Source organism: Rhinoraja longicauda, chromosome 13 (assembly GCF_053455715.1).
Source record: "Rhinoraja longicauda isolate Sanriku21f chromosome 13, sRhiLon1.1, whole genome shotgun sequence".
In the NCBI taxonomy this organism is placed as follows: Eukaryota; Metazoa; Chordata; class Chondrichthyes; order Rajiformes; family Arhynchobatidae; genus Rhinoraja; species Rhinoraja longicauda.
This window is the reverse complement of record NC_135965.1, coordinates 13,697,309-13,709,816: the sequence shown is the minus strand read 5'-3', so window position 1 is coordinate 13,709,816 and position 12,508 is coordinate 13,697,309. Positions and strand designations below refer to the sequence as shown.

General features: G+C 40.0%; 1 protein-coding gene across 10 annotated transcripts in view; it reads left to right on the top strand.

Annotated features, from left to right (window-relative positions):
- LOC144599462 (transcription factor Dp-2-like) overlaps nt 1-12,508 on the top strand; it is a 176,236-nt gene that overhangs the window by 148,779 nt on the left and 14,949 nt on the right. For all 10 annotated transcript variants that reach the window (XM_078410409.1, XM_078410406.1, XM_078410402.1 and 7 more), the window contains 3 exons: nt 5,936-6,004; nt 9,867-10,018; nt 11,595-11,761. In XM_078410409.1, the coding sequence (XP_078266535.1) occupies nt 5,936-6,004; nt 9,867-10,018; nt 11,595-11,761 (388 nt within the window). The remainder of the gene's footprint in view (nt 1-5,935; nt 6,005-9,866; nt 10,019-11,594; nt 11,762-12,508) is intronic.

The window sequence follows — 12,508 nt, the reverse complement described above, 5'->3', positions numbered from 1 at the left end:
TTTCTTAATACTGCTATTAGTAAACTGGAAGTCAATCCAGTTTATGTCTTGTTACCGTGAAGCTTGGTTTTCAAGTAACCCAGGCAAGATGTTATATTTCAAAACTCTCAAGTAATTACAGTGATTTCAGCGAAAGCTGGGACGCCGGAGAAGCATTGGCAGCGTGGGAATTTTGTGATGTTTCCGAAGACGGTGTAATCTCTTAGCCAGGTGCTAGTTTCACAAAAAAAGTAACTTGTATTGACCTGACTCGACATTGTCATGGTCATTGTTCAGAGTAAAAGAAAATTTCGGCGATCTGCTATGACTTTGACAGTCGCCTAAAAAATCGCCTAAGTGGGACAGGCGCTTTAGAGTTCCAGTGCCCTCCATAATGTTTGGGACAAAGACCCAAGATTTATTTATTTTCCTTTGTACTCCACAATTTGAGATTTGTAATAGAAAGAATCACGTGTAGTTAAAGTGCACATTGTCAGATTTTATTAAAGGGTATTTGTATTCATTTTGGTTTCACCATGTAGAAATTACAGCTGTGTTTATACATAGTCCCCCCCATTTCAGGGCACCATAATGTTTGGGACACATGGCTTCACAGGCATTTGTAATTGCTCATGTGTGGTTAAATGCCTCCTTAAGAGAGCTCTCAGCACCTAGTCTTTCCTCCAGTCTTTCCATCATCTTTGGAAACTTTTATTGCTGTTTATCAACATGAGGACCAAAATTGTGCCAATGAAAGTCAAAGAAGCTATTATGAGACTGAGAAACAAGAATAAAACTGATAGAGACATCAGCCAAACCTTAGGCTTGCCAAAATCAACTGTTTGGAACATGAAGAAGAAAGAGAGCACTGGTGAGCTTATTAATCGCAAAGGGACTGGCAGCCAAGGAAGACCTCCACAGCTGATGACAGAAGAATTCTCTCTATAATAAAGAAAAATCCCCAAACACCTTTCCGACAGATCAGAAACACTCTTCAGGAGTCAGGTGTGGATTTGTCAATGACCGCTGTCTGCAGAAGACTTCATGAACAGAAATACAGAGGCTACGCTGCAAGATACAAACCACTGGTTAGCCGCAAAAATAGGATGGCCAGGTTACAGTTTGCCAAGAAGTACTTAAAAGACCAACCACAGTTCGGGAAAAAGGTCTTGTGGACAGATGATGAAGATTAACTTATATCAGAGTAATGGCAAGAGCAAAGTATAGAGGAGAGAAGGAACTGCCCAAGATCCAAAGCATACCACCTCATCTGTGAAACACGGTGGTGGGGGTGTTATGGCTTGGGCATGTATGGCTGCTGAAGGTACTGGCCCACTTATCTTCATTGATGATACAACTGCTGATGGTAGTAGCATTATGAATTATGGTAGTAGCATTATGAATGTGTATAGACACATCCTATCTGCTCAAGTTCAAACAAATGCCTCAAAACTCATTGGCCGGTGGTTCAGTCCACAGCAAGACAATGGTCCTAAACATACTGCTAAAGCAACAAAGGAGTTTTTCAAAGTGGCCACGTCAATCACCCGATGTGAACAGAATATGCTGAAGAGAAAACTGAAAGGGACTAGCCCCCAAAGCAAGCATAAGCTAAAGATGGCTGCAATACAGGCCTGGCAGAGCATCACCAGAGAAGATACCCAGCAACTGGTGATGTCCATGAATTGCAGACTTCAGGCAATCATTGCATGCAAAGGATATGCAACAAAATACTAAACATGACTACTTTGATTTACATGACATTGCTGTGACCCAAACATTATGGTGCCCTGAAATGAGGGGACTATGTATAAACACTACTGTAATTTCTACATGGTGAAACGAAAATGTATAAAAATACACTCTATTAAAATCTGACAATGCACTTTCACCACAAATGATTTTTTTTCAATTACAAATCTTAAATTGTGGAGTGCAGAGGCAAATAAATAAATGATGGGTTTTCGTCCAAACATTAAGGAGGGCACTGTAGATTTAGCTCTTAATGCTAGAGGAATCAATGGGATATGGGGAGAAAGCAGGTACGGGGTACTGATTTTAGATGATCAGCCATGATCATATTAAATGGTGGTGCTGGCTCAAAGGGCTGAATGGCCTACTCCTGCCCTATTTTTCTATGTTTTTCTATGTTTCTGTAACTTTAGTCCTTTCTCTGCCATGTAGCCCACTGAGCAATGGATTGATATTGCTTTTTTACCAATTGCTTCAGTGTCGAACAAAATCTTAATTTCACATTCTTCCCTTCCTCAGTGCAGTGGTTATTTCTTGTACTAGCATTGGAGGCAGCCTAGAAAGATTTACTAGACGAATTGCTGGAGGGATGTCTTATCACGAACAGCTAAAACGTTTAGATTTATATTCTTTGCAGGAGTGATCGTATAGAAACATGAAAGATACTAGTGGAGGCACAAGGAACTGCATATGCTGGAATCTTGCACCAAACACAAAGTACTGAAGTAACTCAGTGAGTCAGGCAGAAGAATCTCTGGAGGGTATGGATAGACAAAGGTTCGGATTGGGAATCTTCAGACCAATGGATAGGCAACATTTTGGATCGGGATCCTTCTTCAGACTCGTGGATAGGCAACGTTTCGGATTGGTACCCTTCTTCAGATTTCATAGAGTCTGAAGAAAGGCCCTGTCCCAAAAGTTTCCTATCCATGTTTTCCAGAAATGCTGTCTGACCCTCTGAGTTACTCCAGCCCTTTGCAAGATACTCTTGGGGCGTGATAGAGACAATATTGAGATGTTTCCATTAGTAGGAGAGTCTTGAAAGAGGAAACATAGTTACAAAATAAGGGGGCGGTCATTTAATACTAAATTGCATGGGAATATTTTGTTACAGAGAATGGCGTGTCTCTGAAAATCTATACCGTATGGAACTGAAACCTAGATCACCAGAGTTAGTTTAAAAAAAAAGTAGATACACTTCTGAAAGCGTGGATTTGAGGGTTACGTGGGACAGGCAGAGGGGTGGGTGCAGGGGAAAAAAACTGCAGATGCTTGTTTAAATCGAAGGTAGACACAAAATGCTGGAGTAACTCAGCAGGTCAGGCAGCATCTCTGGAGAGAAGGAATGGGTGATGTTTCGGGTCGAGACCCTTCTTCAGACTGTTGTCAGTGGAGGGGGCGGGACAAAGATAGGATGTAGTCGGACACAGGAAGACTAGTGGGAGAACTGGGAAGGGGGAGGGTATAGAGAGGGAAAGCAGGGACTATCTGAAGTTTTTCAGTCCAGGTTGGGTGTTATAGGTTATGTGGGACGGGCACAGGGGATGGGTGAAGAGTTTTGTGGGGGAGGGGTCACAGGGGAGGGGTAGAGGCATGACGCCGATCAGCATGATCACCTTGAATGTTAGAACAGGCTTGAGGAACTGAGTGGCCTACTTCTGCTCCTGTATTCTTGTACTCCGATTTCCTCACTTCATTTCTTGTTCTTTGATTATATTAATTTCCTCTAGTTTTGCTCTTCTCGACAAGAGGAAACACTCTTTTTATATCTATTTAGATTCATTTTATAATATTAAACTAGGTCACTGTTTAGCCTCTACGAAGGAGAATGAAGACCCAAAGTTGTTGATCCTTACCTGAACTTTATATCCTATTTTCAAAAGTAGTACAATATCCTGGTTCAATGCAAGTTTAGCATAACCTCTGCTTTTCAATTCCATCTCCCCAGAACTAGGCTGTATTATCTTTTTGATAATTAAAAATACATATTAAAAATTGCTTGTGAAAACTAGTTCCAAATGTATTTCCTCAGTTGCGTTTGTAATGGTACAAGCAGTTTTGAAGATTCGGATCAATGATAGAGAAAAATCACTAAGGTTACAAAGAAACGTTTTTTTAAAGTACAGTGAAATATGGTGATATATTTGGTAAGGCCTCATCTGCTCACAGATTTTCACAAATACGGGCAGTGGCTGGTAGCAATGAGTCTCATGACCTTCTGACCATCGGGATCTCCAACCTGCGATGGCCGGTCTGGAGAACTCGAAGGTCTTGGCTTCGAACTCCAGCTCCCGGCCCAAGGAGAGGTCCGGTGAGCTCAGTCGCAGCATGGACATATACTCAATGCGAACGTGCCTTTTCCCTCCTCCTCAGCGATGGGAACACGGTTATTTATTGCATCAGAAGCCTCTGGGAAGAAAAGTTTGCCTTTTACATGCGTGTTCTATGTCCTTGCAGCTGCATGACCCACGACCTCATGTGAGGCCACCAGTTCTTCCAAGTGAACGAGTTATTTTCCTAAACACCTTATTGTTTTTGGAAGCAAGCCTGTTTGTTCAACATGGGAACTGTTAACAGACAACTCAATTTTAGCTGAAGAGCCTGCTTTAACCCTTACATTACAATATGGAGGTGAATATTTACTTCACCACATATTACTGCTGCTATAAAACTTACCCACTCAGATTTTAAAACAATGAATTAATCTTTTTTTTTGAGTTAGGTTTGTTCACTTGTTATATAATCGTGGAATTTCTCCACTAACAGCTTCATTTGAGTACCTTTATGGACTTCACAAAGTTTCAAGAAAACTTCACAAGGGCAATTGAAGATGGACATTAAAAATCAAACCACACTTTTTGCATAAAAAGAAATAAATCAAAGAATTGGAGTTATTACTATGAGTAGGGATGGCACAGTTTTTTTCTTGCAGCAATTTCTATCCTCCCTTGTATGTATCGCGCCCATTATAGATAAAGGAGAATCTTGCATGTATTTATCAGACCGCGAATAAAGAATCTTCTTGCAAGCAGCTAATCTTATTTTGGACACCACTGACTCCATTGCATCCGGAGCTGCGGGTGTCTTTCAGAACATAATTCTTTAAAACCGTTCATTTTTAAAAGCTAACTTCAGGGCATTTTTGAAATGAACCATTTCCAGATGTGTAATCACACAATGTGAAACAAAATGCGACCGGATGCTTCAAATATTTGACTTTATGTTTTTAATGACAGAATATTTTTGACATTCAGATGAGGTAATAAACTTTTATCTTTAACGGAAGCTCTGTATTTTTAATACACATGCATAGACATGTTTACCATCTTGTGAAAGATGACAAGTTCGAGAACATTGTATGCTACTAACTACCAGAAACATTGCAATTGATTGCTGGAGACTTGATATTTTTGGAGCCTCTTTTTTTGCAGTCCAGTTGACTGGATTATGAGCTGGGTTTTATCTACTTGGGAAGGGTGCCCTCTAAGTAGCCTCCTTGAATGGAAGAACAAAAGACTATAAATACTGGAAATCTGGAAAATAAAAGTAAACGCTGTAAATACTCAGCAGGTCAGTAGTATTTGTGGAGAAACAAAAGAAAGTTGATAATTCAAATCAAAGACTTTTTGTTAGAATGTTCTAATAAAATCCCATCAATTTAAAACATTACCTCTGTTTCTTGTCGCTAGGAGGTGAGGATTCCTTGTTTTAAAAAAAAACAGTCTGAAAAAGAGTCCCGACTTGAAACGTCAGCTATCCATGTTCTCCAGAGATGCTGCCTGACCCGCTCAAGTTACACCAGCACTTTGTGTCTTGCCTCTATTTCTATCTGCACAGATGCCCTTTTTCTCACATTTTGTATCCCTTGTCTCTAACTCTGGCATTGCAAGGGTAACTGACATTACATTGCAGTAGTGTAGGAAGAACTGCAGATGCTGGTTTAAACCAAAGATAGACAAATAAAGCTGGAGTAACTCAGCGGGTCAGGCAGCATCTATGAAGGAAAGGAATAGGTGACGTTTTAGGCAGTTCTGAGCTTCCTGGAACAATTGGAAGTGGCCAAAGCCATTTAATTGTCAAATCCAAAGGGACATTTACTTTATCTGTTTGGAAATGATCCAACATGAGGCTCACGACGGCGACTAAGTGTTTTCAAATCCAGGTGCCTGGTACATTTTGTGCTAATGGCAACTCTCATTTTCAGGTGGAGAAACAAAGGCGAATAGAACGGATCAAACAAAAGAGGGCTCAACTAGAAGAATTGATTCTGCAGGTAACAAATGTGTGTCCATAGAAAATCTGCTCAGATGTGGGCCTGAATAAATGCATCAATGTTGCTTGTGTTTGTATTTCAAGTGCAATTAAGCCTTTGAACCCTTAAGTCAGAACAAAGATAAAGAGGGTAAATTAATATGGACAGGTTGTTGTGAATAGTTATGTATCATATGAAGCTAATCTTAATGGAATAATTCATGAACGCGGAAGAAAAATGACAAAGACTTGGCAGTTGTCAGGCAGAAGAGCTATGTATATCAAAGCTCTTTGTTGCCTTTTAAAAATAGGATTACAATTATCTATAGATAGAAAAATCTAGTAATTCACCCACATTGAAACTATGAAGATTGTAATTTCTTATGTTTATATTCCCTTAGCCCGTTTGCCAAGTTTCCTAATTATATTCTTAACACTGCATAGCATGTTCTTTGGCTGAGAGTATAGGCAGGGGACCAGTTCTCAGACTTATGTCAATGTTACTTTTGGACCATCTTTGAGAAAATGTTCCAAAAATACAAATTATGTCTTCAACTACTTTCCTGAATCATTTCCATTTTCATTCCCACAGTACAGCTTGCTTTCACTCCTGACTTTCTCCAGATGTACTTCTGCAATTTTGAATATGCTGTATTATGTGGAATTCAAAAGCAAAACATACATCCTGCTAAAAAACAAATCAATTTATTACCACTGCTAGTATTTACATTGGCAGCTTGTCATTATTCTCCCTGTTGTATCTTGGTGAAATGTTGGAGAATATCTCCAGTGTTAAAGGTGCTGTGTTACGTGGAGAACACGGACACTGCAGTTAGCACTGCTGCCTCATGGCTCCAGGGATTGAGATCCTACACTGATCTCTATGCAGTTTGCTTGGAATTTGCTTCTTCTCCCAGTAACTGCGTGGGATTCAACAAGCCCTTCGGCCCAAATTGTCTGTGCCAAACATAATTCCAAGATCAACTCTAATCTGCCTGCACATAATCCAATTTCCTGCATATCCATTTGCCTATCCAAAGGTCTCTTAAATGCCATTATCGTATCTGCCTCTACCACAATACCTGGCAGCACATTCCAGGCACTCACCACCCTCTGCGTAAAAAAAAACTTGCCCCACACATCTGTTTTAAACTTTGCCTCTCTTACCTTAAAGCTATGCTCTCTCATATTTAATTTTTCCACCCTGGGTGGAAAAAGGTTCTGACTGTTTCTTCAGCGTACTCTGGTTTCCTCCCACGTCACCTGTCTGGTAGGCAAATTGGTTACTGTAAATGACCCCTAGTGTAGATATGTGGCAAAAGAATGAAGGAGCATTTGGGGAAGGGAGCAAGTTGCTGGGTTTCAGGGATCATGATAAAGCTGGGAATGGGACTCATGGGATGGTTCAGTTTGGAGACTTGTGGGATTCGATTGGCCAAATGGCATGCTCCTGCGTTTGAATAATAAATATTTATATTCTACTGATATCTTTCCAAACAAAGCAATTTGCACAGTTCAGGTAACTTTTTATTTAATCATCAAAATGCAATGCCTGGTTTCTAGTTACTACCCTATCACTGGTCCATTTTACAGCCATTGCAAATCATGACAGCCAAACAGAGCTTTAACGTATCTCAAGATACAAGAGACTGCAGATGCTGGAAGCTTGAATGTAAAACAAACTGCCAGAGGAGCTCAGTGGGTCAGGCAACATCTAGACGCCCCTCCAAATAAGGGATACTGTGTAAATTTTAATGTAAATTTGGAAATGAATTCCTGTATTGAACGTGTAACCTCCGGAAATGTCAGATGGGGTTGTTAAAAAGAAGATGTTTTGTAAATATTTATTACTTGAATAAAGTAATTTTTGATATTAAAAAAACCCCATCTAGACAGACGACATTTCAGGTCAGGACACCTCTGCATTCTGGAGGGTCCCAACCCGAAACTTTGCCTGTCCATTTCCCTCCTCAGATGCAGCCTAGCCCGCTATCTTTCTCCAGGAGTTTGTTTTTAACCTCAGCTTCATTACCAGCCTATTATTTTTCAGCCAGTCGACTATTGCAGAATAATAAAAACTTGACGTAACAGCTTTCCCTACATTACTTTGTAATGCATTTCAACAATAAATGGCTGGTAGGTGATCTGACCGCTGTGATTTGCCTCTGGTTTACGTGTGCAGTCAGAGAATTGTGAAGGGGGGGAGGGGTGTTGCAGTGTTAATGGTCATGTGAGAGATAATAGGTTACAAGGAAATAAAAGAAGGAATGGATTGCTCTGAGAGTTGATTTAGAGTCAATGGGACAAATGGATTTCTTTGTCACTTGGGAAAAATGGATAGAACATGATTGAAAATCACATGATATCTCTCCCATTTGTTTAATCATAAATATTGGATAAAGTCACTGCATTGTAACTTGGTTTAATGTTTTAAAGAGTCTTGGTTCAAAAGAGATAGGCAACGACTGCTGCTTCTCACAGGGAACTGCACATTGAGAACTCAGCCAGTTAGACCTATTACTGAAAGAGGGGGGTAAATAAATATCTTCAAATGGAGCATTAAAATGGGGGCACAACCCTAAAGGAAAAAAAAACTGCTGGAGGAACTCTGTAAGAGATGTCGAGTTAAATGTATTGTCTTATGCAGAAGTACAATGCGGTACGGGTAAATGAAAATCTTCCATGCAGCAGCATCACAGGCATATAGACTTGGACAACACCCAAAAACATAAGACAGGCAAAAAAAGGGATGAGGGAAAAAAAACAGGACATTGGTGCAAAACAAAATTAGAAAACATGGTCCGTGTTGTTCTGCTGCTGAGGGTGGTGCAGATTAAGGTTGCACAGTGCAATTGAAGTGTCTCGACCCGAAGCTCCAATTCTCATTATCCCTTCACAGATGTGTAGCAAAATAACTGCAGATGCTGGTTCAAATCGAAGGTTGACACAAAATGCTGAGGTAACTCAGCGGGTCAGGCAGCATCTCAGGAGAGAAGGAATGGGTGACGTTTCGGGTCGAGACCCTTCTTCAGACTCCAGTCTGAAGAAGGGTCTCAACCCGAAACGTCACCCATTCCTTCTCTCCTGAGATGCTGCCTGACCCGCCGAGTTACTCCAGCAGTTTGTGTCTACCATCTGTTATCCCTCCACAGATGTTGCCTGACCTGCTGAGTTCCTCCAGCAGTTTTTTCACATGGAACATAATTGGATCATAGCATTGTTTCCAAGGAAGTGAAAAAACAGGAACCTAAACATGTTTTATTTGACCATTGAATATAACTTTGAACACAAGAAGATGCAAACCAAGTCAGGGATGCAAACCAATAACCTGAAATATCATGCATCACTCTGGAAGGAGTTTCTGACTTTTGTTAAATATTTCTGTTGCTTCACCAAGCAGAAAAAAAATAATCTCTTCATGGGGTGATAAGATAACAGGCTTCAAGTTTAAAGCAACCGGATAAAAAAATACTGTTTAATCAATCTTTCATTTATTCAAATATCAACCAATGAAGTCATAAAAAGTGGATGGTGGAATATCAAAATCCTTGCACAAAGCAGTATTAATTGATTGGATGCATATTGAATCATTAATTTCCAGTATCGTTCTAATTAATGCTTTTCAAACATCAGCATGTGAATGTTCACTGGGATTTCTTTGTCTTTGCACAATTGTTCAGCCACACTCATTCCTCCCTTCCCTTTTTGATTTATTGCAATAATTATTTCGTGCATTTTCTCTTTGATTTATCTTTATACTTTTAATCTTTCCCTATTTATATTCTAAGCTCTAATTTTGAATTTCATGATGAAGCTCTATCTTGTTTTTCATTTGTTTCTAGTCTGTGGTTAAAACTTTTTCCCCCCCTTTTTCCTACTAAAAGCAAATAGCATTCAAAAATCTGGTACAGAGGAACAAACAATTGGAACAACAGACACAGAGTCCCCCTGCACCAAATTCTACTATTCAGTTGCCTTTCATCATAGTCAACACCAGCAAAAGGACTGTCATCGACTGCAGCATCTCCAGTGATAAGTGAGTACCGACCGAGCAACATGAGGGGCATTAACATTGAGTTAATTTTAACCAAGATAATACTTAGTGTACTTGTTCTTCTTAACTTTGCTTACATGCCACATTATTGTGGTACATTTTTGCCAGATGTGGCAGGATCATGGATTGCCTGTGTATGTTTTATGAGATACATAGTTAAGTGCCCTTAATTCAGAATGTCATTCCAAAACTGGGTGTTAATGTTGTGTAGATTAAAAAAAAGGACGAAGATTCTGTGGGCATTGAGCTTATCATTTCATTACGACTGCAGTGGAGAAAATTATGTTCAAAATGTCACTGCCCCACTTCAATGTGATGACGACAGGTTCCCCACTCAAGTCTTGATTGGCCAAGTAGCATCTCTTCCATTTGAAAATAATTCCTACCAGAAGCCACTTTGAAAGGAAAATATAACTAGTGAAAGATAAGTGTACCAAAATCTTTAAATCCATAATTTTCAATAGATGGAATAGTTGGGTTCAAAATAATAAAATCAAAGAGAATGAGGTGAGAAGACAAGGCACACAAAAGTAAGTGCTTAAAGCATTTATGTAAAAATTATATTTTAGATGTATTTGTTTCATTTTATCTTTAAAACTTAAATTGCTTTGCATTTTTGATTATTGATCTGACATGTCTTGCTGCATGACGCTGAACACTACAGACAAAAAAACAGTCTCTGCCATTATGGAACTTCCTTGAAATTAAGTCAACGTAATGGTTGCCATGACTACCTTCTCGTTCTGGTGCTCTGTTAAGGTGTTGAGTAATCCTTGATAGAATTGTTTTAAACTTAATAACCAGATGTTGTCAAGATATCCAAGGTTGATTAGTTTACAGCTAAAATGGTTGATATTAATAGCAACAACATGGACAGAAAAAGATCCACTACTCCACCCATGCTTCCTGGAGCATCATGATGAGCTATCTCACACTTCTGCCTGGGGAGCTTTCATCCCAAGCAGCCCAGTTTTTAAAGCTCCTGGAGAGATATAGTGAAGAACCGTAAGAAAATTCCTCTCCAAAACCCTTCAGTGATCAAAACCAGTACAAATGAATATATTAACTGGGCAGAACAGTGGCATAACTGGTAGAGCTGCTGCCTCACAGCGCCAGAGACCCAGATTCGATCCTGACCTCGGTTACTGTCTATGTTGACTTTGCACGTTCTCTCTGTGACCGTGTGGGTTTCCTCTGGTTTCAGCCCACATCCCAAAGACATGCAGGTTTGTAGGTTAAATTAGCCTCTGTAAATTTCCCCTAGTGTGTAAGGAGTGAATGACAAAGTGGGATAACAGAACTAGTTTGATTGTGATCTACGGTCAGCGTGGGCTCAGTGGGCTGAAGGGGCTGTTTCCATGGTGTATCTCTAAATTAAACTAAACAATACGTTGTACCTGGTAATCCACTTGCCTTCTGTGACTAAAGGCATATTTCAACCCAATTTGATCTTTGCTATTATCTTACATGAAAAAACACAATTGTTAATGTAAATTGAACTGTTGTGAATTTGTAGCTTCACATTTTGTGTTTAATTACATTTTGCAAATTATCTCAGGTTTGAATATCTATTCAACTTTGACAACACGTTTGAGATTCACGACGATATTGAAGTCCTGAAACGTATGGGGATGTCCTTTGGCTTGGAATCTGGCAAATGTACTCCAGAAAATTTAAAAACTGCAAACTCATTGGTGCCAAAAGTTTTGCAGCCCTATGTTGCAGGTTAGTAACTGCAAGGAACGATTTTAATCCATTACACTGTTTATCATATTCCTTATAGAACCTTCATCTAATCTATCTATATACTAAAACTCTCGTTTGTTTGTTTGTTTGTTCCTGAACTACAGCCAAAACGGTACACGATAGCGCAACAATTTTAGGCCCACCTTACTCACCGTCGTCCCTTTGGTGCTAATGGAAGAAGTTTAATTGAAATCGGTGTTATATATTTAAAGTTATTCACATTTTAAAGTTTAAATCTCTCTCCGGGAGTGGGGGGGGGGGGGGGGGGAGAGGGAGGGGGAGGTGGAAGGATAAGGGGGGTTGAGGGGGATGGAGTGGGGGGGAAGGGGAGGCAGAGGAGAGGGTGCTGCACCAATGCAGGAGAGGTTTGGGCCCAACGGGTCCACTTGGTCTAGTAATAACTAAGATAGACACAAATGCTGGAGTAACTCAGCGGGAAGGCAGCCTCTGGAGAGGAATGGGTGACGTTTCAGGTCGAGACCCTTCTTCAGACCTCATAAGAACTACCCTAATGCATAGCTTGGGTGACTAAGCAAAATAGCAGTCTGAAGATGGGTCTCGACCCGAAACGTCAACCATTCCTTCTCTCCTGAGATGCTGCCTGACCTGCTGAGTTACTCCAGCATTTTGTGAAGCAAAATAGCAGATAATCTTTATATCAATTTAGTACTGTTTAATTTGTTTGAGTAACCACACTGTTATTTTGCTCTTTTACCACATATTGTT